The sequence below is a fragment of the Desmodus rotundus genome, chromosome 2 (assembly GCF_022682495.2).
Source record: "Desmodus rotundus isolate HL8 chromosome 2, HLdesRot8A.1, whole genome shotgun sequence".
Lineage (NCBI taxonomy): Eukaryota > Metazoa > Chordata > Mammalia > Chiroptera > Phyllostomidae > Desmodus > Desmodus rotundus.
The window spans coordinates 103,780,669-103,804,706 of record NC_071388.1 but is presented as its reverse complement, the minus strand read 5'-3'; the positions used below and the strand labels follow the sequence as shown (position 1 = coordinate 103,804,706).

General features: G+C 44.5%; 1 protein-coding gene across 7 annotated transcripts; it reads right to left on the bottom strand.

The window, feature by feature from the left end:
* Positions 1-149: 149 nt before the first annotated feature.
* On the bottom strand, positions 150-20,587 carry SLC51A (solute carrier family 51 member A). 7 transcript variants are annotated; one of them, XM_045185812.2, is made up of 10 exons: positions 20,333-20,376; positions 19,602-19,696; positions 13,355-15,112; positions 5,862-6,016; positions 4,893-4,966; positions 4,281-4,439; positions 3,685-3,796; positions 3,284-3,430; positions 1,046-1,151; positions 150-524 (listed from the first exon to the last, which is right to left on the bottom strand). In XM_045185812.2, exons 4-10 carry the CDS (start codon positions 5,988-5,990, stop codon positions 388-390), a joined length of 864 nt encoding a protein of 287 aa, XP_045041747.1. In that variant the 5' UTR covers positions 5,991-6,016; positions 13,355-15,112; positions 19,602-19,696; positions 20,333-20,376; the 3' UTR covers positions 150-387. The 7 variants fall into 7 exon arrangements, with proteins under 7 accessions (XP_045041747.1, XP_045041746.1, XP_024433964.1 ...); XM_045185811.2 differs by lacking the exon at positions 13,355-15,112 and having other exon boundaries at positions 19,602-19,726; positions 20,333-20,587; XM_024578196.3 differs by lacking the exon at positions 13,355-15,112 and having other exon boundaries at positions 20,333-20,587.
* Between the last annotated feature and the right edge of the window lie 3,451 nt (positions 20,588-24,038).

Below are 24,038 nucleotides of genomic sequence, written 5' to 3'. Positions count from 1 at the left end.
TGCCTGAGTTCTACTCTCATTCTTATACCAGGCAAACTGCTGTATACTCTTCCCCCTTTCATTAGCTTTGAGAAAACTCAGAGTGACCTTTCAATATACAAGATTTAAGGGCTGATAGTGGCACCCACAAGGGTAGTGTGCCCAGTTATACAGTTTCAAATTCCATCCTGTTTGTCTATTATGAAACTTAAGTTACCTTTCCCAGGCAAGATCCAAAACAATTTCATCCTATTGCATAATTCACCTTCATCTCTATAGTCAAATGTAATTTGCCAGCTTGTGCCGACAATGGAATCTTTCCCATTTGGTCAATGTTGAGGGACAATAAAGAAATCTTGTGCCCATCTCATGAGTACAGTGTCTTTTTCATAATCCAAGCCATTCACCTCAGGCTTTGAGGTTCAAATCCAGGTTTGGAGAAGGGAAAGGTTCGTATCCAACCTTGTCGTCTTTCCTTCGGTAGTATATTCGCGTCAGCACAGTTATCAGAAAAGTCTCCAGTACAAGGAGGTGGCAATTCATCACTGCAGTGTGGGGTGAAATACAGTGTAAGTTATACTAAAGTATAGAGGTGGTCTCCCAACAGCGGCCCTGGCATATGAGTTGGACAATACTTTCTGCAATTTATCCTCAAACCAGGACCTGGAGTGCGAGTAACATAGCAGGTTAATGGTAGAGCCAAAACCAGAACTTGCCTCTCAACCTGTAATCTGAGGCCAACATTAAACCTCATTTCTTTTGTGCATTTTATCTCCTCCCTAACCACACCCATTTCTCTCCCAAGAGCTAAGGATCCAACCCATGGCCAACAAGGCCGGCCTCAAGCTGTGGAATTGCAGCTCTCTTCTGTGTGATCAGAGAAGTCAGAGTCTCCTTAAATCTCTGCTAGGGTTCTTGGAGATCCTTTTTTGAGTATTTGGAGCAGCGGCCCACCTGGCCCAACATCTGTTTTAAGATCTTCTCCTCCCTGACCTTTCCCCGAGGCTCCCCCCCCACCCCCGCACTCACTCATCCTGGAATGAGGTAAGAGCTTTTATGTGCTCACCTTGAGACCTGATTTTAGAGGAAAAGGGAGGCGAACAAGCAATCTGCCCGCCATTGGCCAAGACTGAGAAGATGGACGGCTGCAGGGCAGTCAGGATGAGCAGCACCTGCAGAAGGGAGAAGAGAAGCGAGGGCAGGGCGGGCCCAGGTGCAGGGCGCTGAGGCCAGCTGGTCCACTGCCATGCTTGTCCTGCCACAGTGCTTTTGGCCAACCTTTAGATCTGTGCAGTTCCAGAAGGCTGAGATTCACACTTGATTAAAATTTGGTGGAGTTTCTGATCTTTAGGAAAATTGTAACCTCATCTTCAACCAATATTTTATTTATAAGAGTTCCTGACAAGAAACAATAAGAACTCATCGGAGGTTCAAGTTTATTCCCCTATTTCAGTCATGGCTGCTAAGGAGCACTTAATGGATGAAAAGGGTGGATGATTAGGGAAGAGTCAGTCCATCTACCTCAAGTATCTGAGATCCCTGCTGATAGGATGATGGACAATTAACCATTAAAGTGCCCTCTGAAGAATCTCTGCTACACCAGAGCTGGAGTTGAAGGGAAAAGGGGAATTAGTGTTCAGTGGGTACAGAGTTTCTGAGTGGAAGATGAAGTTCTGGGGACGGATGGTGGTGATGGTTGTACAACAATGTGAATGCACTTAATGTCACTGAGCTGTACATGTGAAAATTGTTAAAATTATAAATTTTGTTATGTATATTATAGCACAATAAAAAAAAAAAAGATCATCTCTGTCCAGAGGCCCCAGGAGCACCATTTGTCTTAGCACTTGCTCTCCCCAAGTCAAGGCAGCGTGGCTTGTCTGGGCTTCCCACCATAATCACAGGCCTGCTCGGCAGCCACAGGCTTTTACCCTGAGGCCTGATCCTTTCTGCCTGAAAGGTTCACTGAAGCACTGAAGTGCTTCTGGGGCCCAGATCCTTTCTGCCCCTCAGTCCCTGATTCCATTTCAGGTTCTTCTCTTTCTTCCCCTAGCCCCTTCCATTCTATCTACTATGTGCCTGGAAATTCACATTTCAGAGGCATGTGCCTAGATCAAATGATAATTCATGTGAAAGCACGCTGCTAACTATAATGCAGTTTTATTTCTTGGGAGTGGGAGAAGGGCCCAGCCAGGAGACAAAAAGAATGGAGAGAGAAGGAAAACAAGATATTGCACTTGGTGGAAAAGTTGTCTTTGGACTTGGAGAATGGAAAGTGTAAGAAGTGAACAGATGTGCTTTGGAGAGAAGTTTCAGAAGAGGTATGAAGACGAGAGGCAATGTGATGAGAAGAAGGGACGTGGGTTGGGGAGTGAGACAGATCTGGGTTTATATTGTAGCCTGTCCCTATGTGTCTTTGAGAGTTCCACAGCATCTCTGGGTCTCCGTTTCCTTATTTGTAAAATAAGGACTTCTAATGTTGTTGTGAAAATTAAAATGGAATGTATGAAAAGGGCCTAGCATATGGCATAGGTAGTTCATGTTGTAGCTGACATAATGCTGATGCTGGTGGTGGTGATGGATCATAGGGTGTTGGGAAGTAATCATAGAAAAGAAAAAAAGCAAAGGCAGAAGAATTTAATGTTTGATAATACACGTGTTATGGGTTGAAATGTGCCCCACAAACATATGTTGAAGTCCTAACCCCAGTACCTGAGACTGTGACCTTATTTCAAAACAAAATCATTATTTTGGTTAACTAATTATATGTAAATGGTTAAGATGAAGTCATACTGGGGTAAGGTGGGTCCTTATTCAAATTTTACTTGTGTCCTTATAAGAAGAAGAAAAGAGACAAAAGACACAGTCACAGGAGGGGAGAAGGCCATGTGGTGACAGAGGCAGAACTGGGAGGGACGCTGCTGCACTCAGTCGAAGCCTGCCAGACGTGGCAAACCCGCAGAAGCTAGGGAGAGGCAAGGGAGGGTTCTCCCCTACAGATTTCAGAGGGAGCATGGCCCAGGTGACACCTTGATTTTGGACTTGTAGCCTCCAGAACTGTGAAAGAATAAATTTCTGTTGTTTTAAGCCACTTGGTGATATTTTGTGACAGTAGCTCTGGCGAACAATTTCAGCACAGAAAAGCAAAAACTAGGAAGTGGCAGGGGCCATTTTCCAAGTCTTACAGGAAACCTGAGGCTTAAGATTCCCAGACCTGTTTTTAGCCTCTATTAGTCTCACCTCCTAACCCTAATTATTTGTAGCTCTATTATGAACCATCCTTTCTCTCTCAGGGTATAGTTACCTGAAACAGAACAAATTTGGCTCCTATGTTCTGCTCGCCCAGGTGCAGCTTGGCTTGACGGAAAAGGATACCCAGGGTCCAGAGAGCCAACAGGGTGGACACACCAAGGAAAGTGTTGATCCACAGGGCTGTGCTCTCCTCAGAAATCTGGTGACAGACCAAATAGGAGTCAGTGAAGGAGGCAGGCCCTTTTCTTTATTTCTTTCCCCAAGGTGGGACAGTTAATTAAAAAGGCCCCATAGCCTTGGCCTGCTCCAGTCTCCTCCCTCCCACCATAGGCCCTGAACCTGTATTTTTCCACAGTCCCCAGGTAGCAGAGGCTGTTGGCGCCTGCTATTCCTCTTAAAGCTCAAAGATACTAAATGAGTCTTGGACTTTGCTGCCCCTTCCTCCTGGCTTACATCTGCTGGGTCATAGATGCCATCGGGGATGAGAAACAGGCCCACCAGGCCCAGTGTTATCTTGAAGAAGGCATACTGGAACGGGCCCAACATCAGCAGCTGAAGCTTTTTCCTGAGGGGAAAAGAGGGTTAGAACCCACAGAGCACCCACCCCAAGAAAATTCATCTCCCTCACTGGGCTCCCGGGCTGAGGCTTGGCTGCCGTCAGAGATACCAAAATGGTTAAGTGGATGGGGACACAGGAAGAAGCCAGGATATTGAGAGCATTGGCAATTCTTGCTTCCCACTCACTCCTAGACCAGAATGCTGCCTTTTGAGTGTTGACCCATTCTCATTAACCAAAATGAGCAAGAGGGGGCAAGTAGAGAGCCTACAGTCTACTTTGCTCCATGTGGCTACACTTTGTAGGTGGCAGTGGGCTTAAGTGACAGGAACTTTGTAGTTCTCCTTTCTCTGCTCCCCTTACTCCTGGGTGGAATGCCCACAGACTAATTCCAGGAGGCTTGAGGCAGGGCTGAGAGAGCCAGCAGATGCTCTTGGGAGAGTGCAGGAAGAGGTAACCTGTTCTTTGAGGATGCCTCTCCCTCCTCTCTTACCTGGTGAGCATGAGTTTGGGGCAACAGGGGCAGCAGCAGCAGCAGGGGCCTGTGTGGATCATCATCGGGGTGTCCTTCAGTGTCCTCACTACTGCCTCCTTTCCACCGAAGCCTTCCACCATGACCTGCATCAGCAGGTAAAAGCACACTGCATAAAACCTGCAGTGGGGAGAGAATTGGGCCTGAGAGTACACAGAGGGGAGGCAGTAGCCAGCTGAGGGGCACCCTTTGCTGCCAAAGAAAGATGGACTGCAAAGGGAGTGGAGAGGGGCGAGGCTTACTGAGGGGAGCACGGTAGGGACTAGCCATTCTGAATGTGTGACCCAGGAGGAGCGAGAGAAGAGGACAGCGTCCAGGGGCCTGGGAAGGAAATTTCAGGCTGTGGGGTTGAGATGGTGGCTGAGGATAAACAGATCCAGAAGTTCAAGAGACCCGAGTTAGCACAAGTTGGAAAGGGATCGATTTGTGATCAATACTAATTGGTTTGCAGGGATTTGTGGAAGGGATAGGGGGTAAAAGAAGACATGGGTTCTGGAGTTCTGGGTGAGTGGGGAGCAGAATGGGACCCCAAAAGGATACTGGGCCTAGAGCTGAGGGCAGCAGGACACTCACGAAGTTGTGGCCATTTCCACAAGCACGAGGGAACGAGGGATCCAGAGACCAAAGCAGCAGAACACAGACACCACCTGCTTGGACAGGAGCGAGAAGCCAGTTAAGGGAACGAGGGAGACTGTGCTCACCCTGTTGAAACTTTCATGACAAGGGCTCAGGGAAGCAAAACCTAAACATCTGAGGTACTATTACTCAAAAGTGGACAGCTGAAAAAATCACTAATTGAATTTTTTAAAAAAGTTTAGCTGTCAGTTCCTTCTATGTCTGTAGTTAAAGACAGCAAGTCACCTTGAGTCAGGGGCTTTTTTGAAGACTATCTCATCCTATATCCCTGCGGTGGGGGTAGATAAGTTCATCCTTAGGAGTAAGAGGACCAATATCCAACCCTTCCTTTTCAACATCCCATGTTATTAGAGCATCACTGATGACCTGAGATAGCCCAGGCAGATGTCATTGGGCGGGAAAGGACCTCATGGGCCTCACTCTCCACCCAAATGGGCACTCAGAGCTCCCCAGGAGGAAACACAGGTCCAACTTTATGGTCTATGAGCAAGGCCTTCATAATGGCTGTGGGGGTTTCAAAAGCTTACAATGTAAGGGTAGAGCTAAGTATGACCCCATGGGAAAAAAATTCTTTCCCTCCACTCTGAGGAACCTCTGCTTGTCCATACAAAAAGGAGGCTTGCTTTTAACAGTAATATGGTGGAGGAGGAGTGATTGGGCCACTGGTGGCTGAGTGGTTTCTTTAGCTGTCTCTGTGGCTCTAAGAATTCCACACTCCATCCCACTGCCTGTTGACCTTCCCAGCGTGGGTCCTGAATGCAAGTGGAGTTCACATTAGAAGCCTCCACCCTAAGGTGGTAGAGGCAGGCAACCCTTTGCTGATTTGAGTTGTTGAGTTTAGAGGAATTCTCAGAATGGTCCTGACCTCCTCTTCAGTCCCTCCCGAAGCACCTATAGGGCCCTCACCGTGGGTGCAGAGCTGATCCAGAGCAGAGTCCTCCTCTTGATGGGGCAACGGGTGTTCTTATACAGGTAGGCGGCATCCTCCAGGAAGATGGCAACTGCGCCCAGGGTAAGCAAGGTCATGATGACCATGAGGGCAATTTCCACAGGGCCCAGTGCTAGAGCAGAAAGAGGACAGACTCCAGTGAGCTGAAGTCCAGGACTGAGGGGCAGGAGTGTAGCTTCCTCACTTGGATCTAAATTGCTTTACCATGTACAGAATCGGCTCCCATGCATGCAAAACAACCTTAGGCTTTTTCTTACACCTAGAAAATCCAACATGTGGCTAGAAAGTAGGCATTCTTCTGCAGGGATGGGAGACCAGACCATATAGTTTGGGTATGGTGAGGTTTACCTGAACAAGGGTACAGACAACAAACAAGTTTTACATAGCAAAAATTTTGGAGTAGGAGGTCAGTAGGGCCTATTCGTTTTCTCTTCGGGTCCCATGTGTCATGCTAGCAAAGAACATGATACTTGAAGCAGAATGTAGAGTGTATACTTTAGAGCTGTTTGAATTTGATTTCAGAAATTATGTCATGAATCTGGGACTCCACACTGAGTGTTGGTCTCACACTTAGTCTTACATTAAATGTGGCCCCGTGGCTCTCTTGGTGTTTATCATATTCATTCAAGGAGTTGTTAAGAAGTAGCTGTCCAGGCCCAGCCCTTAGAGATGCTGCTTCGGTAGATCCGGGATGGGCCCAGTAACTGCATTTTTAACAGATTCACCTGATTAATGGTCAGGGGATAAACATTTTGACAAACACCAGCGAAGCTCCTCAGGCCTCACCAGTGTTAACAGAAAGAAATTAATCTAGTTACAGTATGTTTTTCTAAACAGGTGACTCATCAATGCAACAACTAGTTTTAAAGGGTTCTATGTCCTTAGTGACTAAGCCCAGACCCTCATTTATCTAAGTCTCTTCCCTAGTTGGCATACTCACTCCTTTCCACCTCCTAACTGGCTAGATGAGAGGAAGAAAGGGCAAAGGAAGACTGTCAGAACCCAATCCACTGTCCTCGTGTTTTGGGAGTAAAGTATGAGGAAGGCATTGGCTAGTCTGCCCTATGTTTTGGTGACTGAGGGCAGCTCAGTCAGGGAGATAATACTGCCAAAACCAAACCAGGGAGGAAGGAAGCCACACCACAGTAGAGACCTGTCATTTGGATCAGTCATACCTGGTGGCACCACAAGGGGCAACCAGGCAAAGGTGAATCTGTCCAAAAATACCATGTTGATCCCAGTGGCTTTTCAGGGCACATGTTTGTCTCTCTGTTTGCTTTATCCCGGGGAGGCTTTTTATCTCTGATCACAGTCAGGTCTAATTGCCAATCCGCAGGACCTGCCACAGGGAAGGTGGCCCTTGGATTATGGCTCCCAAGCAGGGAGCTAGTAGTAAACTTTTTCTTTCTATCACAGGCCATAAAAGACAGGGTCGTGCTGTTTTTCTTTGCTCCTAACCATCCCTTTCTCCACTCAGCTCCAGTGAGTTAGGATAGAGCGCTCTGGGTGTCTAAATGACTGGCTTGAAGGCAGGGTGATCACACTGTAAGGTATAAAAAAGTCAAATCACTATGTTGCACATCTGAAATTAATATAACATGATATAACAACTATACATCAGTAAAAAATAAAAAAATAAATGAATAAGTGACTGGCTTGGCTTTGCTGTTACTGTCTAGCTCTGTTGCCTCTTTCTCAATTACCTTTCCAGATATTGTTCAAAGGCCCTGCAAGTTTTGAATATTAAAAAACTTGTTGCAGTCCTTTACTTAAAAAAAACACTTCACCTTTTTCTCCTTGAAAATTTTAAAATATAAACACACAGAGGATTTGTTTTATATGATATTACCCTTTTACATCAAAAATGTGTATTTAAAACAATTATGGAGATACACATAAAGCTTGCCATATTTCAAAATAATTCCAAATAGGTTAAAGAGATAAGTCTTTAAAAATCAACCAGGAAAAATTGAGAGAGCAAAGAGAGAAAGAATTGTATTTTCATTAAAACTTTGGAGATGAAACACCTTTCTGAGCTTATGAGCAATCTAAGAAATCACAAAGAGAACAATGGTCAATATGACATAGACTTCTGAATGTTAAAAAAAGGGAGAAAATAAACTGGGGGAAAGCATTTTTAATAAATGTGTACTAAAGTTGACGATCTTTGTCACTTAAAGAAAGTTGGTAACAAAAAACAGGAGGCTCTTACACATGGGAAAAGCGTCACTCTGTCTAGCAGCCAGAGAAGAGCAAAATAAAGGTGATATATTATTTTTTGTTCTATTAAATGATAATGCTTAATATTAAAATGAGAATGTTTATAATATTATTGAGTAATAGCCCTAAAACAACTTAAATATCTGACAGTATTGGAATTATTAAGTCAACTATCCCATAGAATATTATTCAAACATGAAAATTTTGTGCATGTCATCAAAAATCTTTGCGAAGAGTACATAATAATATTTTTAAAAACTTATCAACACACCCTGGCTGTTGTGGCTCAGTGGATTGAATGGTGGCCTGTGAACCTAAAGGTCACTGGTTCAATTAATTCCCAGTCAGGGCACATGCCTGGGCGGTAGGCAGGGTCCCCAGTTGGGGACATGCAAGAAGCAGCCAATTGATCGATGTCTCTCTCACACATTGATGTTTCTCTCCCTCTCTTTCTCACTCCCTTCCCCTCTCTCTAAAAAACAAACAAACAAACAAACAAAAACAAAACCCAACTTATTAACACTCAACTAAAAAACCCAAAAAACTTCTTAGCAGACCCACTAGAGGATAAAAATGAACATTGACCGTTTCCTCATACCATTCAAAAACACTTAAATGTGAAAGTTAAACAAAGTTTTTAGAAGAAAACAGAGAAATACATCTCTGTGACTTTGAGATAGGCAAAGGTCTTTTAAAATAGGTCAAAAAACACCAATCATAAAAAATTAATAAATTGGACTTCCTTAAAATTAAGAATTTCCACTGGTCAGAAGAAACTATTAAGAGAATGAAAAGGCAAGCTCAGACTGAGAAGAGATATTTGTATACAGACACTCACCAAGAGACGCATAATGTATAAAGAATTCCCATCAGTAAGAAAAAGACAATAATTTTTTTACTTTAAAAAAAGATCTAAACAGTTACTTTACAAAAGAACATACCCAAATGTTCACGAAACATAAAAAGGTGCTAAGTATCTACAGCTGGCAGAAAAAAAGTCACCAAAAGGGCTAAAATCAACAGTACTGACGATTACAAGTGTTGGTGGAGATGAACGATTGGAACTCTCACACACCGCTGTTGAGAGGAGTCCAAGCACTTTGGCAAGCAATTTGGTAGTAGCTATTAAACATCCACCTACCCTATGACACGGAAATTGCACTCTTGGATACATATTCACTAGAAATGCTTATAATCACGGAAAGAATGTTCAGAGCAGCCTTATTCATAATGGCCAAAACTGGAAACAGCCTGTAGGGGAAGTCAGGAATGCAATATGGTTCCAGCAGTAAAGGCTCCTGAAAAATGTTGGATTCTTTAACTTTCTGTGATTGTTTAACTCTCTGTAGCCTCAGGCTGATTGACGGTAATTGAGAAAGGTGATTGCCTCCCAATAAAAGTCAGGCCAGGAAGGAGGTTAATGAATGTACGGGTGTGGATAACTGACTGATGTTATCTGTTAACTTAGAAATGCATTGTTCTTTTGGTGGTTTATGTGGCAACCCACCACGTGGTTTTACTATTAATCCCCTATAAAAAGAGACCCTGTTCAGAGAGGGGTGTTGATTTCTTCCCACCAGGCCGCCACTGGGAGCAAGCAGCTGCTCTGCCTGTGTATGCAAGTTTCTCCTAGTAAAGCTCTTATAAATTTGAATAAGGCTTCGTTCGTGTCAGTGCTTCGGAATCAATCCTGAGTTTAGACTTTTTTTTTAAACTTTTAAAAAATATATTTATTGATTATGCTATTACAGTTGTGCTATTTCCCCCCTCACTCCACTCCATCCTGCCCACCCCCTCCCTCCCACATTCCCCCCCTATAGTTCATATCCATGGATCATACTTATAAGTTCTTTGGCTTCTACATTTCCTACACTATTCTTCCCTCCCCCTGTCTATTTTCCACCTATCATCTATGCTACTTATTCTCTGTACCTTTCCTCCCCTCTCCCCCTCCCACTCCCCTATTGACAACCCTCCATGTGATCTCCATCTCTATGGTTCTGTTCCTGTTCTAGTTGTTTGCCTAGTTTGCTCTTGTTTTTGTTTTAGGTGTGGTCGTTAATAACTGTGAGTTTGCTGTCATTTTACTGTTCATATTTTTGATCTTTTTCTTAGATAAGTCCCTTTAACATTTCATATAATAAGGGCTTGGTAATGATGAACTCCTTTAACCTGACCTTATCTGAGAAACACTTTATCTTCCCTTCCATTCTAAATGACAGCTTTGCTGGATAGAGCAATCTTGGATGTAGGTCCTTGCCTTTCATGACTTGGAATACTTCTCTCCAGCCCCTTCTTGCCTGTAAGGTCTCTTTGGAGAAATCAGCTGACAGTCTTATGGGAACTTCTTTGTAGGTAACTGTCTCCTTTTCTCTTCTAAGATTCTCTCCTTCTGTTTCATCTTGGGTAATGTAATTATGATGTGCCTTGGTGTGTTCCTCCTTGGGTCCAGCTTCTTTGGGACTCTCTGAGCTTCCTGGACTTCCTGGAAGTCTATTTCCTTTGACAGATTAGGAAAGTTCTCCTTCATTATTTGTTCAAATAAGTTTTCAATTTTTTGTTCTTCCTCTTCTCCTTCTGGCACCCCTATAATTCGGATGTTGGAACGTTTCAAGATGTCCTGAAGGTTCCTAAGCCTCTCCTCATTTTTTTGAATTCTTGTTTCTTCATTCTTTTCTGGTTGGATGTTTCTTTCTTCCTTCTGGTCCACACCGTTGGTTTGAGTCCCAGTTTCCTTCGCCTCACTATTGGTTCCCTGTACATTTTCCTTTGTCTCTCTTAGCATAGCCTTCATTTTTTCATCTAGTTTTTGACCAAATTCAACCAACTCTGTGAGCTTCTTGATTACCAGTGTTTTGAACTGTGCAGGCTGGCTATCTGTTCGCTGCTTAGTTGAATTACTTCTGGAGTTTTGAAGTGTTCTTTCGTTTGGGCCTTTTTTTTTTTTTTTGGTCTTGGTGTGCCTGTTATGTAAAGGGGCAGAGCCTTAGGTGTTCACTGGGGCGGGGTAATGCTGGTCGCTGCGCTGTTATGCTGTACATGGGGGAGGGGCTGAGAGGGAGTAATGGCGTCTGCTCCAATCTCTGCTGGATTTCAGTCACTCCCTCCACTACCCACAATCAAATTGGGCCCCTCTGGTGCTGGTTCCCCAGTGGGTGGGCTTGTGCATGCTCTAGGCCCATGTGGGTCTCTCCAACGACCTCTCCTGTGAGGCTGGGAGTTTCTCCTGCTGCTGCCCCAACCCCCACAGGTGTTCTAACTCAGATGTTTGAGGCTTTATTTCCCTGAGCTGGAACCCTGGGTTGTGCGGTTTGCTTTGCTCCCCGCCCTTTGTCTGGGTTTATCTGTGCGCGAATGTGGGGCCGCAGGGTCTGCTAGTGGTCAGACTGCCTGCCCCATTCGTCCCACACTCTGCCAGTCTCGGTCCTGCCACAGCAACGGGAGTAGTCTCTGCCCAGGCTGCCCGTCTCCGCCCCTCCTACCGGTCTCGATGAACGTTTATGTTTTTTCTCCTTGGTGTCGGACTTCCTTGCCGTTCGATTTTCTGTCAGTTCTGGTTGTGCGAGAAGGCGCAGTGTGTCTACCTACGCCGCCGTCTTGGTTCCCTTAGGAAAGACTGAATTTAGACTTTTGAGGTTTTCCCCAATATAGCCCATATGTTCTTCAATAAGAACACAGACAAAGGAATTGTGATATGTTCACACAAGGGAATATCACACAGCAATAACAAGGATGAGCTATTGATACATGCAACAAAACTGATCACTCTTAAAAACATAATGATGAGTGACGGAGGCCAGACCCAAGAGCACAAACTGTTGGATTTTGTTTTTATGAATTGAAGAACAGGGAAAATTAAATCTATAAAGGTGGCAGAGGTTAGAATAGTGGTCTTTGTAGGAATATTAAGTGGGGAAAGTGTGAGAGACCCCCGCCAGATGCTGGCAATGTTGCATGTATTGACCTGGGTGGCAATTTCACAGATGTACACATAGGTAAAAATTCACCAAGCTATATACTTAAGATCATTGTCCTTAAATGCATACCTTAAAAAAAAACTTATGTGGACAAAACAGAATGGAAAATAAGCACAGTAAAATTATAACCATGTTTAAAGGGTTTACTTGGGGAAAGAAAGGTACAAAGAACTTGAAGAGTGAAGCACTAATATCTTTATCTGACAAAATGGAAAGTCAAGAAACATTATGGATAGTTAGCGGAATAGGAAATAAACTATAGGTATAATACGTAAACCTATAGAGGTAACCAACAAAAAATACTGACATAATTATATGGAGAAAAGGAAAGAAGTTTGGTGCTAAGTGGGCTAAATCCTCATGTATCAGAGGCAGCCATAGGTGATGCGCAAAGCTTATACCCAGGAAATAAAGGTGCGCGTGCTGGTGACGTGCTGGTAACTATCAAAAGAACCTTCAGCTAAAACAGGAGGAGGATTCGAAATGAGAATGGATAGAGCAGGGGATTGTTGACTCTCATTAGAGCCCTTTTGTACTATTTGAATTTTTAACCATGTTCATGTATTACTTTGGTAAAATGAAAATATTAAAAAATGCCTAGAAATACTAAAAAAAAAAAAGTAGCAATGTTGTCCTTGGGTAATGAGACTGTGGGTGATTTTTGCCTTCTTTTCTACCTTTTCCAATTATTCTGTAATAAACATGTATTTTATTAAAAATGTTTTTAAAAGGATACATTTTGTCAAACATATGCTAATATGGAAGGTTCTTATGATCTTCTGCTTATAAAAACAGGACATAAATTGTAGGTATAGTGTGATTTCTAATGTTACATAAAAACACAGAAAAAGGAAATTACAAGCAGGGCCTGTTTCTGAGCAGTGGGACTATAAATGACTTTCCCTCTTTTTACTTTGCTGAATTTCCATATTTACTTTCCTAAACCTGAATTATTTTTACAATAGAAATATTTAGTTAAAAATACACACAAAGATAAAGTACAGGTAGGCAGAAACCAAAATTAATTCAGTAGACTTCTAAGAGCCAATGTTCATTGTTGGGAGGGGTCATCCTGCCTCAGCCTCTCCTGGCCTGACCCCACTCCCTCCTTGGCTCTTGTCCTCATCAGCTCACTGAACTGAGAGCAGAAACTGCCCTTTCTCAGGCAAGCCATCAAGGCCAAATCCTCCCCCAGTCTTCACTGTCCTTGACTCCTCCCTCCTCCTTGAAACTCTTCTCTCCCCATGACTCACAGAACCACAGTCCTCATGGCTCCCCTCTGGGCCTCTGACCCTCGGTCTCCTCTGCTGATTCCTCACCCTCTCCCACACCTTGTGTTCTGCAAACTCAGTCAAAGCAGCTCAGCTCTTCTCTGTTCATAGAGGTATAGGATTTCCCTGCCACTCCTTCAGCCTCCCAACAACCACGTGGATTTTCCCACCTCCGGGACTTTACACTTGGCTTCTGCTGGTTCAGCTTTTCTCCCTGAGCGCCTAGAAGAGGGCTCCTCTCATCACTGAGCTCTCAGCTCAAACACCTCTCCTCTGGCAGCCTCCTTTAAATGCACAGTGTGACCTGCCCCTCCCACAATGAAGTTATTTACATATTTATTTACTTGCTTATTGTCTGCCCCTTCACCTCACTGTAAACTCCACCAAGGCAGGGACTTTGTCAGTCTTGTTCTCTGTTTTGTCTCCAAGGGCTTGGAACAGCAACTGTGACTATTTGTGGAATAAAAGAAATAATCTCATGAGAATTTTTATTGCCATCTCTGTTTTCCAGGTTTTTCAGGAAACAAAGCTTAGAGTGACAAGCACTTTGCCCAAGGTCACACAGTCTTGAAGTGAGTGAGCTAGGATTTTAAATGGAGGGGTTTCTCAACCATTACACATGCTGACTAATGGCTGGGTTTACATCCATAGGAGAGGGAACGAGGAGTGATAGACACAACCAAATGCAACCCTAAAAGATTGTTTAAGTTTATGAAGGAGGGGGAAGGGCATATTCTGACTTCAGTGCAGAAATGCTTTTGCACTGTAAATGCTGGCTTTGGTAGTCTATTCTTTCTCACACTTGTAGTATCTATAGGTTCTTGTATCCACCTCCATGGTGCAAAAGCCTAGCAAGAGAGTTTCTTAACATTCATGGCCCGGCACCACTGTCCTCCATCAAACTTATTTATCTTCTTAGAAGACTGTCCCCTACCTTATTTTCTGCATCTTAATCGCTATTATGGAACAAAAGTGTTCTATGGACAAAGAATTTTTGGAAATCCTTAAAGTTATACATGTTTCTTTCCTGCAGAGCATACTGCAGTGTTTAGTCTGATTTACATTGTTAATTTCCAAAAGGAGGTTATAGAATTACAGCTTTTACAAAACTTGTTTTTCTATAGACCCTGTTTTCATGAAGCACTCTTTGGGATTCCAGGAACACATTTTGGGAAATGCTTGTCTAACCATTTTGAATACAAGTACAACTTTAGCAACTAGCAAATTTCTCACTGTCTCTGAAATAGTGAAGATTACTTTTTATATAATGAAAACAATGTCAGAACATTAAAATTTTGAAGAAAGAGTATTATCCATAATCTTAGTTTGGGTCCTAGTCAAAGTTACTTTATCTTTGCATATTTGTTTCCATGGAGGTTAAGAGCATAGGCTCTGGAGTTAGAGACACATGAATTCAAAGTAAAATTCCAAATGCATTTTGACTTCTGGACAAGATGGAGGCATAGGTAGATACACTTTGCCTCCTCACACAACCAAAAGAAGGATAACAACAAATTTAAAAACAAAAAACAACAAGAACTGACACAAAATTGAACTGTATGGAAGTCCGAGAACCAAGGAGTTAAAGAAACATTCATCCAGAGCGGTAGGAGGGGCAGAGACAGGCGGTGGGACAAAGAGGACTCTGGCAAGGTGGTGGCTGGAGAACCTGGGTCGGCGAGGCAGCGGCTGGTAGACTGGGCGGTCCCACATTTGTGTGCGATACACCTGGAGGAACAACTGGGGAGTGAGACAAATCACATAACCCAGGGTTCTAGTGCAGAGAAATAAAGCCTCAAAACCTCTGACTATAAAAACCTGCGGGTGTTCTGGCGGTGGGAGAAACTCCCAGCCTTACAGGAGAGTTCGTCGCAGAGACCCACAGGGCCCTAGAATGTACACAAACCCACCTACCCGACAATCAGCACCAGAAGGGCTCAATTTGCTTGTGAGTAGCAGGGGAAGTATCTGAAAATGGGGTGAGATCCAAGCAAGCCGCACTTTTCCCTCTCTGACCCCTCCTCCACATGCAGCACCACAATGTGGAGAAGTGGGTTGCCCTGCCCTGGTGAATACCTAAAGCTCCACCTCTTACAATGCAACAGGTGTGCCGGGACAAAGAAATATGGCCCAAATGAAAGAACAGATCCAAACTCCAGAAAAAGAAATGTGACAAGGAGATAGCCAACCTATCAGGTGCAGATTTCAAAACACTGGCAATCAGGATGCTCACAGAAATGATTGGGTATGGACACAAAATAAAGGAAGAAGTGAAGTCTATACAAAGTAAAATAAAGAAAAATATGCAGGGAACCAACAATGATGGGAAGGAAACTGGGTCTCATATCAATGATTTGGAACAGAAGGAAGCAATAAACATTCAATCAGAACAGAATGAAGAAACAAGAATTAAAAAAAAATGAGGAGAGGCTTAGGAACATCCAAAACAACTTTAAACATTCCAACATCTGAATAATAGGGGTGCCAGAAGGAGAAGAGGAAGAGCAAGAAATAGAAAACTTATTTGAAAAAATAATGAAAGAAAACTTCCTCAATCTAGCTAAGGAGATAGACATACAAGTCCAGGAAGTTCAGAGAATCCCAAACAAGTTGGACCCAAGAAGAACACACCAAGACACATCAAAATTACATTACCCAAGATTAAAGAGAAGGAGAGAACCTTAAAAGCAGCAAGAGAAAAGGAGACAGTTACCTATAAAGGAGTTCCAATAAGACTATCAGCTGATTTCTCAAAAGAAAGCTTTCAGGCAAGAAGGGGCTGGAAAGAAGTATTGAGAGTCATGAAAGGCAAGGACCTACCTCTGAGATTACTGTATCCAGCAAAGCTATCATTTAGAATGGAAGGGCAGATAAAGTGTTTCTCAGATAAGGTCGAGTTCAAGGAGTTCATCATCACCAAGCCTTATTATATGAAATATTAAAGGGACATATCTAAGAAAAATAAGATGATCAAAACTATGAACAGTAAAATGACAACAAATTCACAACTACCAACTGAACCTAAAAACAAACAAACAAACAAACTAAGCAAACAACTAGAACAGGAAGAGAATCCCAAAATTGAGATCACATGGCACGGGCAGGGGAAGGGGTGAATAGGGGGAAAGGTACAGGGAATAAGAAGCATAAATGGTAGGTACAAAATAGACAGGGGGAGGTTAAGAATAGTATAGGAAATGGGGAAGCCAAAGAACTTATGTGTACGACTCATGGACAGGAACTAGAGGGAGTGGGGCACGCTGGGAGGAGGGGATTTGGGGTACAGGAGAATAAAGGGGAGAAAAATGGGACAGCTGTAATAGCATAATCAATAAAATATACTTAAAAAATTAAAAATAGTTAGGTTGTAGGACACAAGGAGTTTAAGTTACTGCTATCTACTCTCCAAAGTGGTTATACCAATTTGGAATCCCACCTGCAGTCTATGAGTTCACAGTTCACCTCAAAATCACCTTGGGATTATCAGGTTTTTTATTTTGTCTTTAAGAGTGTAGTGAAATGATATTCATTATTTAACTCTTGCTCCTTAATTCCTAAGGAAATAGACAACCTTTTTGTACATGTATTGGCCATTTGGGCTCCCTCTTCTGTAAATTGTTCATGTATTTTATCCAATTTTCATTGGGTAATTTTTCTTAATACTGACTACTCACCTTTGTTATAGATTATAGGCTTGAAAATATCATCTCCCAGTCAGTACTTTGATTTTTAACATTCTTTATAGTGTTTTTAGTCGTGCAGAAGTTTGGTTGCTTCATGTAGTGAATATCCATGATCATTTATGCTTTCTTGTGTTTAAAAAATTATTCTCTACTCTCATAAAGATAGTTTTCTATTTTTATTTTGTACAGATGTTTGCATTTTACATTTAGGATTTTAACTAACCAGGATTAAAGCTGTGTCATGTTTATTTATTTGCTGTAGGGACAGGCAATTGTCCACCATCACTTCTTGAAGAGTCCATCCTGCCCCACTGAGTGGGCATGCGATGATTTCTGGGCCCTGTATTCTCTTCCATTTTTCTACTTGTCTGACCCCTTATAGTTATTGCCTTGTTACCTAAACTACTTTAGTCTTATTATAAGCCTTAATCTCTGGAAGGGCAGGTCTTGGCTTTACATGGTTCTTTACAGTTATACATAAAGGTTTGGGTCAGTCCATTTTTAAAAATTCCTGTAAGGATCATAAATGCACTCATATCACAGGCATTTTTAAAAAATGGATTATTGAAGTAATTCTTCCAGAATAGCTCTTTGTTAAATGGCATTTATTTCAAGGAACAGCACAGTTGACAGAAGAAGAAGGAAGGGGTTTCCCGACCCCCCGCCCCCCCCCCCCCCCCCCCCCCCCCCCCCCGCCCCACTCCGGCAGGTGCCTCTTCCTGACTCTCCCATTTCCAGAAGTGCCGTCACCACCGCCTGGGAAGCTCTTTTTCCTTCCTTCACCTTGCCTAGGTATTTATTTACCAGATGGCCTGCTCTTTCTTTGGATTTCCTGTGTTTTCCAACCTTCCCTTTCTTTCCCTGATATTGCTGTGACTCAGACTCTTGTCCCTCATGCTGGGCGGGGGCAATAACCCCCAGTTTATATCCCTGCTTCTCAAGGTTCTTCTTCCCTGAAGTTCAGTCTGATTATTGATTAATGGTCCTGAGCATTATCCAGCCCCTCCCAATCTCAGAGCCCTCACCAGGCTCCTCCTGTCTGCAGGATAAAGTACAACTCCTCTGCCTGACACTCATTGGACCCTACCTTACCTGCCCAGCCTCTTGGCAGACCCCTACTTCCCCACCAGCAACCTTGAATCCTGCCAGATAGGGCTCCTCCATGCCTGGGGAACCTCTCTGCTCACTCTCATTCCCAGCCCAGCAGTGCTTGCCACCTGCTCGCTGCTCTCCGACTGCTACCCCCTCTGACAGTTCCACCTGGGAGCTGGCAGCTCACCAGACTACCAGGCCCAGAATGGTCTCCCTACTTTGAATGCCCTTGATGCTTCTATTCTGCACACTTTGTAGCCAAGCAGTGTGAGGTCCATTTTCACTGCATAAGGCAGGGTTTCTCAGTCTCGGCACCTTTTGGCCAAGAGGATTTCTCATGGGAGGTTTTCCTTTGTTTCCAGGGCGGCATCCCTGGTATCTACCCAGTAGATGCCAAGTAGCACCCTCTAGTTGTGACAACTGAAACTGTCACCAGACATTTGCAAAAGTCCCCTGGGGGACAAAATTGACTCTGGCTGACAACCTCAGGTGTAAGGGAAGACTTCTATCACCAGCTGCACTCTGGGAACAAGAGGTTCCTGGAGCTAGATGTAGCAGCTGCCTCCTGACAGCTAAGAGGCTTCTCTGGACACTTGCTGGCAGCTGGCATTCCCTCTGGTTCAGAGCATCTGAAACAAGGCTGACCATTGTTCAAGGATATGCTAATATGTGCCTTCTAATGCGCGCTGACCACACCTGTTGTTCAGAAAGAGTCTACTCCTTGCAGGAAGGAGTTTGGGAAAAGCATTTAGGTACCATCGAGGCACAGGCTCCTATTTGTCAATGTGTCAGAGGTAGTTAATCATGCAGTAGGAAAATGAAATAAAATGTGGGTGAGCAGTATTTGCTATGAAGACGCTGGGGTCATTTGAATGTCATGTTTTGTGCATCCAGAAAATAAACCGAGTCCCATCTTCAGCCTTTCACTTTCAAAGTAATTCAGTAATAGGACTCTAGTTGGCCGGGACTGTGAGAATACATCTACAGGTTCACCTAAGTTTTAAGAACATTATTCGTAATAACCATCCCTCTTGAACGATTTAGGCCTCTCCCCAAGAAGGCTGTTGTGTGGGCCTCAAGGGACCCTGTGGGGCTTGGGTCATTTGAGCACCATCTTGAGTCTTCCGATGGCCCTGGGGTCTGAAAAATGCTCTAGGCCGGGGTCCCCAATTTGAAGGAACTCTGAGGCTAGGATAGGTGGGAGGTCCAACATGCACGTCAGTCTCCTGGGCTAGGTTGTCATGACCCTCTTTTGGCCTGTGGGCTCCTTGAGGAATTGTTCTTCTCCAAGGCCTTAACCATGGTAGACAAACCCTGGGCCTGCCATCCTCCCAAGACCTCCAGGCTGGCCAGCTGAGGACCACCACTCCTCTGCTCCTTTCAGCTGTCCTGACTTACCACAGGGATGCTCACCCCCTCCTTTTAGTTCCCTCCAGGGAGGGTCCCCTACTCACCTCTCAGAAGTTGGGCTGCAGTGGGAGGGAGAGAGAAGCAGGCAGAGGGGATGTTGTAATTGGTTTTCAGTACTTCCACAAGGTCTGCCGTGTACCTGGAGAGACACAGCCTGCGTTCAGATAGCCTTATGGACAGGAGAGAATACCAGAAGGGACCTCAGTTACTGGACACTCCCTCAAACACTTCTGGGTTCGGGGAGCTTGTCCATTTCTCCTCAAGTTCCTGATTCTTGGAAGGAATTGGAGAGTGGATCCCGTCTAGGATCCCATCTAGAATCCTGTCTAGGATCCCAGCAGCCTGCCACCGAGGCCATGGACAGGCCTGGCTGCAGTGCCCACAGAGCCCACAGTCCCTTCACTTCACATCTCTTGGGGCAGCAGCCAGGGAGAAAGAACAGAATCCCAGGGAAAGAGTGGATCCTTAGCACTAGGGGTGGGTCCCCAGCTGGTGGGCGTTCTGTGCATGCGCCCTCCTCCCCCAGCTCCCAGCTCTGGGATCTTTCGCTCCTTGAATGGGGAGAGAAAGCCAAGGCTCTGAAGGGTCATGCACTGGCTGAACCCCAAGTGTCCCTGAGGACCTTAGGGACAGCCAGACCATTATCAGTTCTGTCTTATTCTGTGTGCTGGAAACCAAAGGGTACTGGGAGGGAGGGAGGGACAGGCCAGAGCGATAGAGGCCACATGCTGCATAGCAACCAGCTCCTGGCTCAGAGCCTGCAGCCCTCACTCACCTGGGGTCAAGCTTTATCTGAGTCTTGTCTGGCTCCATTACTTCTCTCACTCTCTGGTTCTCGACTCTGAATTCTTCTTGGCAGGCACTGAATAGCAAGGAGGGACAGGCAGGTGTGGGCCCTGAGGTAGGTGGCTCCCGGCCCTGCTGACTGCCAGCCTTTTCCCAAAGAACTCAGGTAGAGGATAGGTAGGGTGTCTGGGTCATCCACGCTGGCTCTCTCCCTCCTCAGTCCTCCTTGCCCACAATTTCTATCTCAGAGTTCATCCCAGAGTAATTTGAAATTTGATCCTCTCAGCTGGCTGAGTTCCCAGGTTCCTGACTCCACCCCTGCCCCTAGGTGTGGTCCCTCCCGCCTCCCTCCCAGAAGTACCTTTAGCCATCCTTTGCCCATGGCCCACCCCTACCCTTTATCTTCCCCCACCCTTGCCCCCCAGAAGCCTTCTAGGGTGGTGGTGGGGACGAAGTTCTCAATCTTCCCCTCAGTGGCCCCTGGTCGATAACTACTTCTCCTCAAGAATCTGGTGGGAACTCAGGCTCTGGGGCCCTGGGGTGGGAGAATCAGGGCTGAAGCCTTGGCTGTGGTGGTGCTGGTGGCTTGGTATGTGGAAGGAAGGGCTACTTGGGAAAGCCAGACAAGACCCCTGTAGTTTTCCAAAGCCCAGCCCACCACCTCTTGATGGTGAGTTTGTCAGCCAAATAGCAGCCAAAGATCCAGCAAATGGGACAGGGAGGCTGTATGTAAGAGGCAGAATTGTGGATGAGATTTCTGAACATATTGAGGTGTTTTTTTTTTTTAAACTGTGCCAAATTGCTTATGGACTATTTTATTGATTGGTAATTTTTCTTCTCTCTCCAAATAAACCTATCTGAGGCCAAGCTCAGTACCCCTAGGTTCCTGGTACAGGGCCTGACACACACTCAGTGCTCCTTAGAATTGGTTGCCTGGCTGATAAAATAATAAAATTGCAGCAGCAGCAGCAGCAGCAGCAGCAGCAGCAGCTACGGTCTATTGAGCACTTACGGTGCCGGAAATGCAATGTTACTTATCTCATTTAAGCCTTACAATCTCTCTGTAAAGGTAAGTGCTATCTTTATTTCCGTTTCACAAATAAGGAAATTGGGAGTCAGAGGGGTTATGACACCGGGTGGGGTAGAAAGCCATGGAGGTATGGAGAGAGGCAGAAAGGACCTGGGTTGGGGCTTTGTGGAGATTCAGGTGAAGATTTTTGATATTAAGAGAGGGCCAGTGAGAGGGTCAAAAGAGTCAGTTCCGGAGAGCAGAGGAGGCTCCCTGATGGGGCTGTGAGTAGATACAATCAGAGGAAGCAGTTACTGATGTGGTTCCAGAAAACTGCCTGCTCCTGTCTCAAAACACCTCAAAATATCTTCGGAGGACCACGCAGAGTCCTCTGCTTCCTTTACTTTCCACAGTTCTCAAGGCAGGACAGTGTGGTGAGCCAGGAATCTCAAGGGCTCAATTACTTCCTAAGGCGGGGGCTTGGACACCACCAGAAGAGGGGGCATTGACCTCCAGAGGGCCCACTGCCTGGGGCCCGCCCTGACAAAGACACTAGCTGACTCAGCTTCCTGAAACCGTTTCCACGGGAGTGCTCCCTGGGTCGTTCACCTCTAGTGCAGTGAGAGGCCTTGGGCTTAATTGCCCAAACCCCTGAACTTTAGATTTCCTTAAAGCAGGTAGCAGGTGCTGAGGATGTGCTCTGAAACTTCTTCAGGGTGGAACTGGGGGAGACAGGAGAAGGGTGTTGAAGAGCAGGAGGGAGTCTGGAAGAATTGGTGGCTGGGCTGACATTCAGTCTTCCAGAGTCTGGCAGCTGGGAGGTCCCGGGGAGCCCGGATAATTCTCAGGTTGGATGATGATGGAGGAGTGGGAGGGTGCTGGTGAGAGGGAAGGCTTCAACTCTGATGGGGTGCTGTGGCCCCACCCAAAGTCCTAAGTGGCTATCTTCTATGTGGTGTGACCCATGAATTAGTCCAGAGCAATGCCCTTGACTGAAGGCCAGCTCATCTGTAGCTAAGGCATGGCAAGAGAAGACAAGGTCCCAGCCAATCTGATTCCTTCCTTGCTCATTTTGGACGGCTAGCTGTCAAGCACTGATTTTTAAAAGCAAGAACAAATCATTCTTCATTTTTTTGGCTTAATTTTCCCCAGAAAATTATACAATGACATGATGGGACACCTATTGTTTCAGTTTTGGCTTTCTCACTGTGAGGGACATTTTTGAAAAATCAAGATATTAAAAAAATCCCACAAATCTCATCAATTTTTTCCAGGTCTCCTCAATCATTTGATATTTAAGGGCTATTTTCTCTTTCTTAAAAATTCCTCATTGAGATAAAATTTACATAACATAAAGCTCACCATTTTAGTTCCTTTTAAGTATATAATTCAGTGGTTTGTAGCTCACTCATAATGCTGTGCAGCTATCGCTGTGAATCTCATTGCAGAATATTTTCCTCGTCACCAAAAGAAACCTTGTTTTTTCCAATTCTTTCCCCCCACTCCCGGGCCATTACTCTACTTCATCTGTCTCTATGGGTTTGCCTGTTCCAGGTATTTCATCTAAAATCATACTGATATGTGAACTGTCGTGTCTGAACACACGTAGGGCTTACCCGTGTCATAGCGTGTAGCGGCGCTTCATTCCTTCGATCAGTTAATGGATGTTTGGGTTATGTACATTTTTTGGCTATTATAAACAATGTTGCTACTTTGCTGAACTCATTTATTAGCTCTAATTGTGTGTGAGTGGTTTTTTTTTTTAAGTGTGTGATTTTATTTATTTATTTTTAGAGAAAGGGGAAGGGAGAAAGAGAGAGAGAGAAACATTGATCGATTGCCTCCTGCATGCGCCTTGACCAGGGACTGAACCCACCACCCAGGCATGTGTCCTGACTGGGAATCACACCGGCAGCCCTTCACTTTGTGGTACGATGCTCAGCCAACTGAGCCACACTGGTCAGGGCTGTGTGTGAATTCTTTAAGGTTTTCTATACAAAAGGCCATGTCATCTGCAAATAGAGAGAGTGTCCCTTTCTCCTTTCCAATGCAGATGCTTCTATTTCTTTTTCTTGTCTAAGTGTTTTGACTAGAACTTTCAGCACATAAAATAGAAGTGACAAAAGCAAGCATACTAGTCTTGTTCCTGATCTTACAGGAAAAGCTTTCAGTCTTCTATCATTAAGCACGGTTAGCTGTGGGGTTTTTATAAATGCCCTTTATCAGGTTGAGGAGGTTCTCTTTTAGCCCTAGTCTGTGGAGTGTTTAAATCATGTAAAGGTGTTAGATTTTGGCAAATGCCTTTTCTGCATTGGGATGATCATGTTGTATTCTTTTCCTTTATTTTATTAATGTGATGTAGTACATCGATTGGTTTTTGTACACTGAACCACTCTTGCATTCCTGGCATAAATCTCACTCGGTCATGGTGTGTAACCCTTTTACTCTGCTGCTGGGTTCAGTCTGCTAGTATTTTGTTGAGGATGTTTGCAGCTATATTCATAAAGGATATCGGTCCATAGTTTTTTCTTGTGATGCTTCGTCTGGCATTGGTATCAGGGTGCTATTGACCTCATAGAATAGATGGGAAGAACTCTTTCCTCTTCTATTTTTTAAGAGTTTGACAAGAATTGATGTTCATTCTTTAATGTTTGGTAGAATTAGCCAATGCAGCCACAGCCCATTT

Coding starts and splice junctions, on each gene's coding strand:
- SLC51A (XM_045185811.2), bottom strand. CDS start 20,370: ATGGAGCCAGACAAGACTCAGATAAAGCTTGACCCCAG. Junction 1,152..3,283: donor CCAAATTTGTTCTGTTTCAG/GTAACTATACCC, acceptor TCCCTTCTGCAG/GTGCTGCTCATCCTGACTGC. Junction 525..1,045: donor CTCTAAAATCAGGTCTCAAG/GTGAGCACATAA, acceptor CCCACACTGCAG/TGATGAATTGCCACCTCCTT.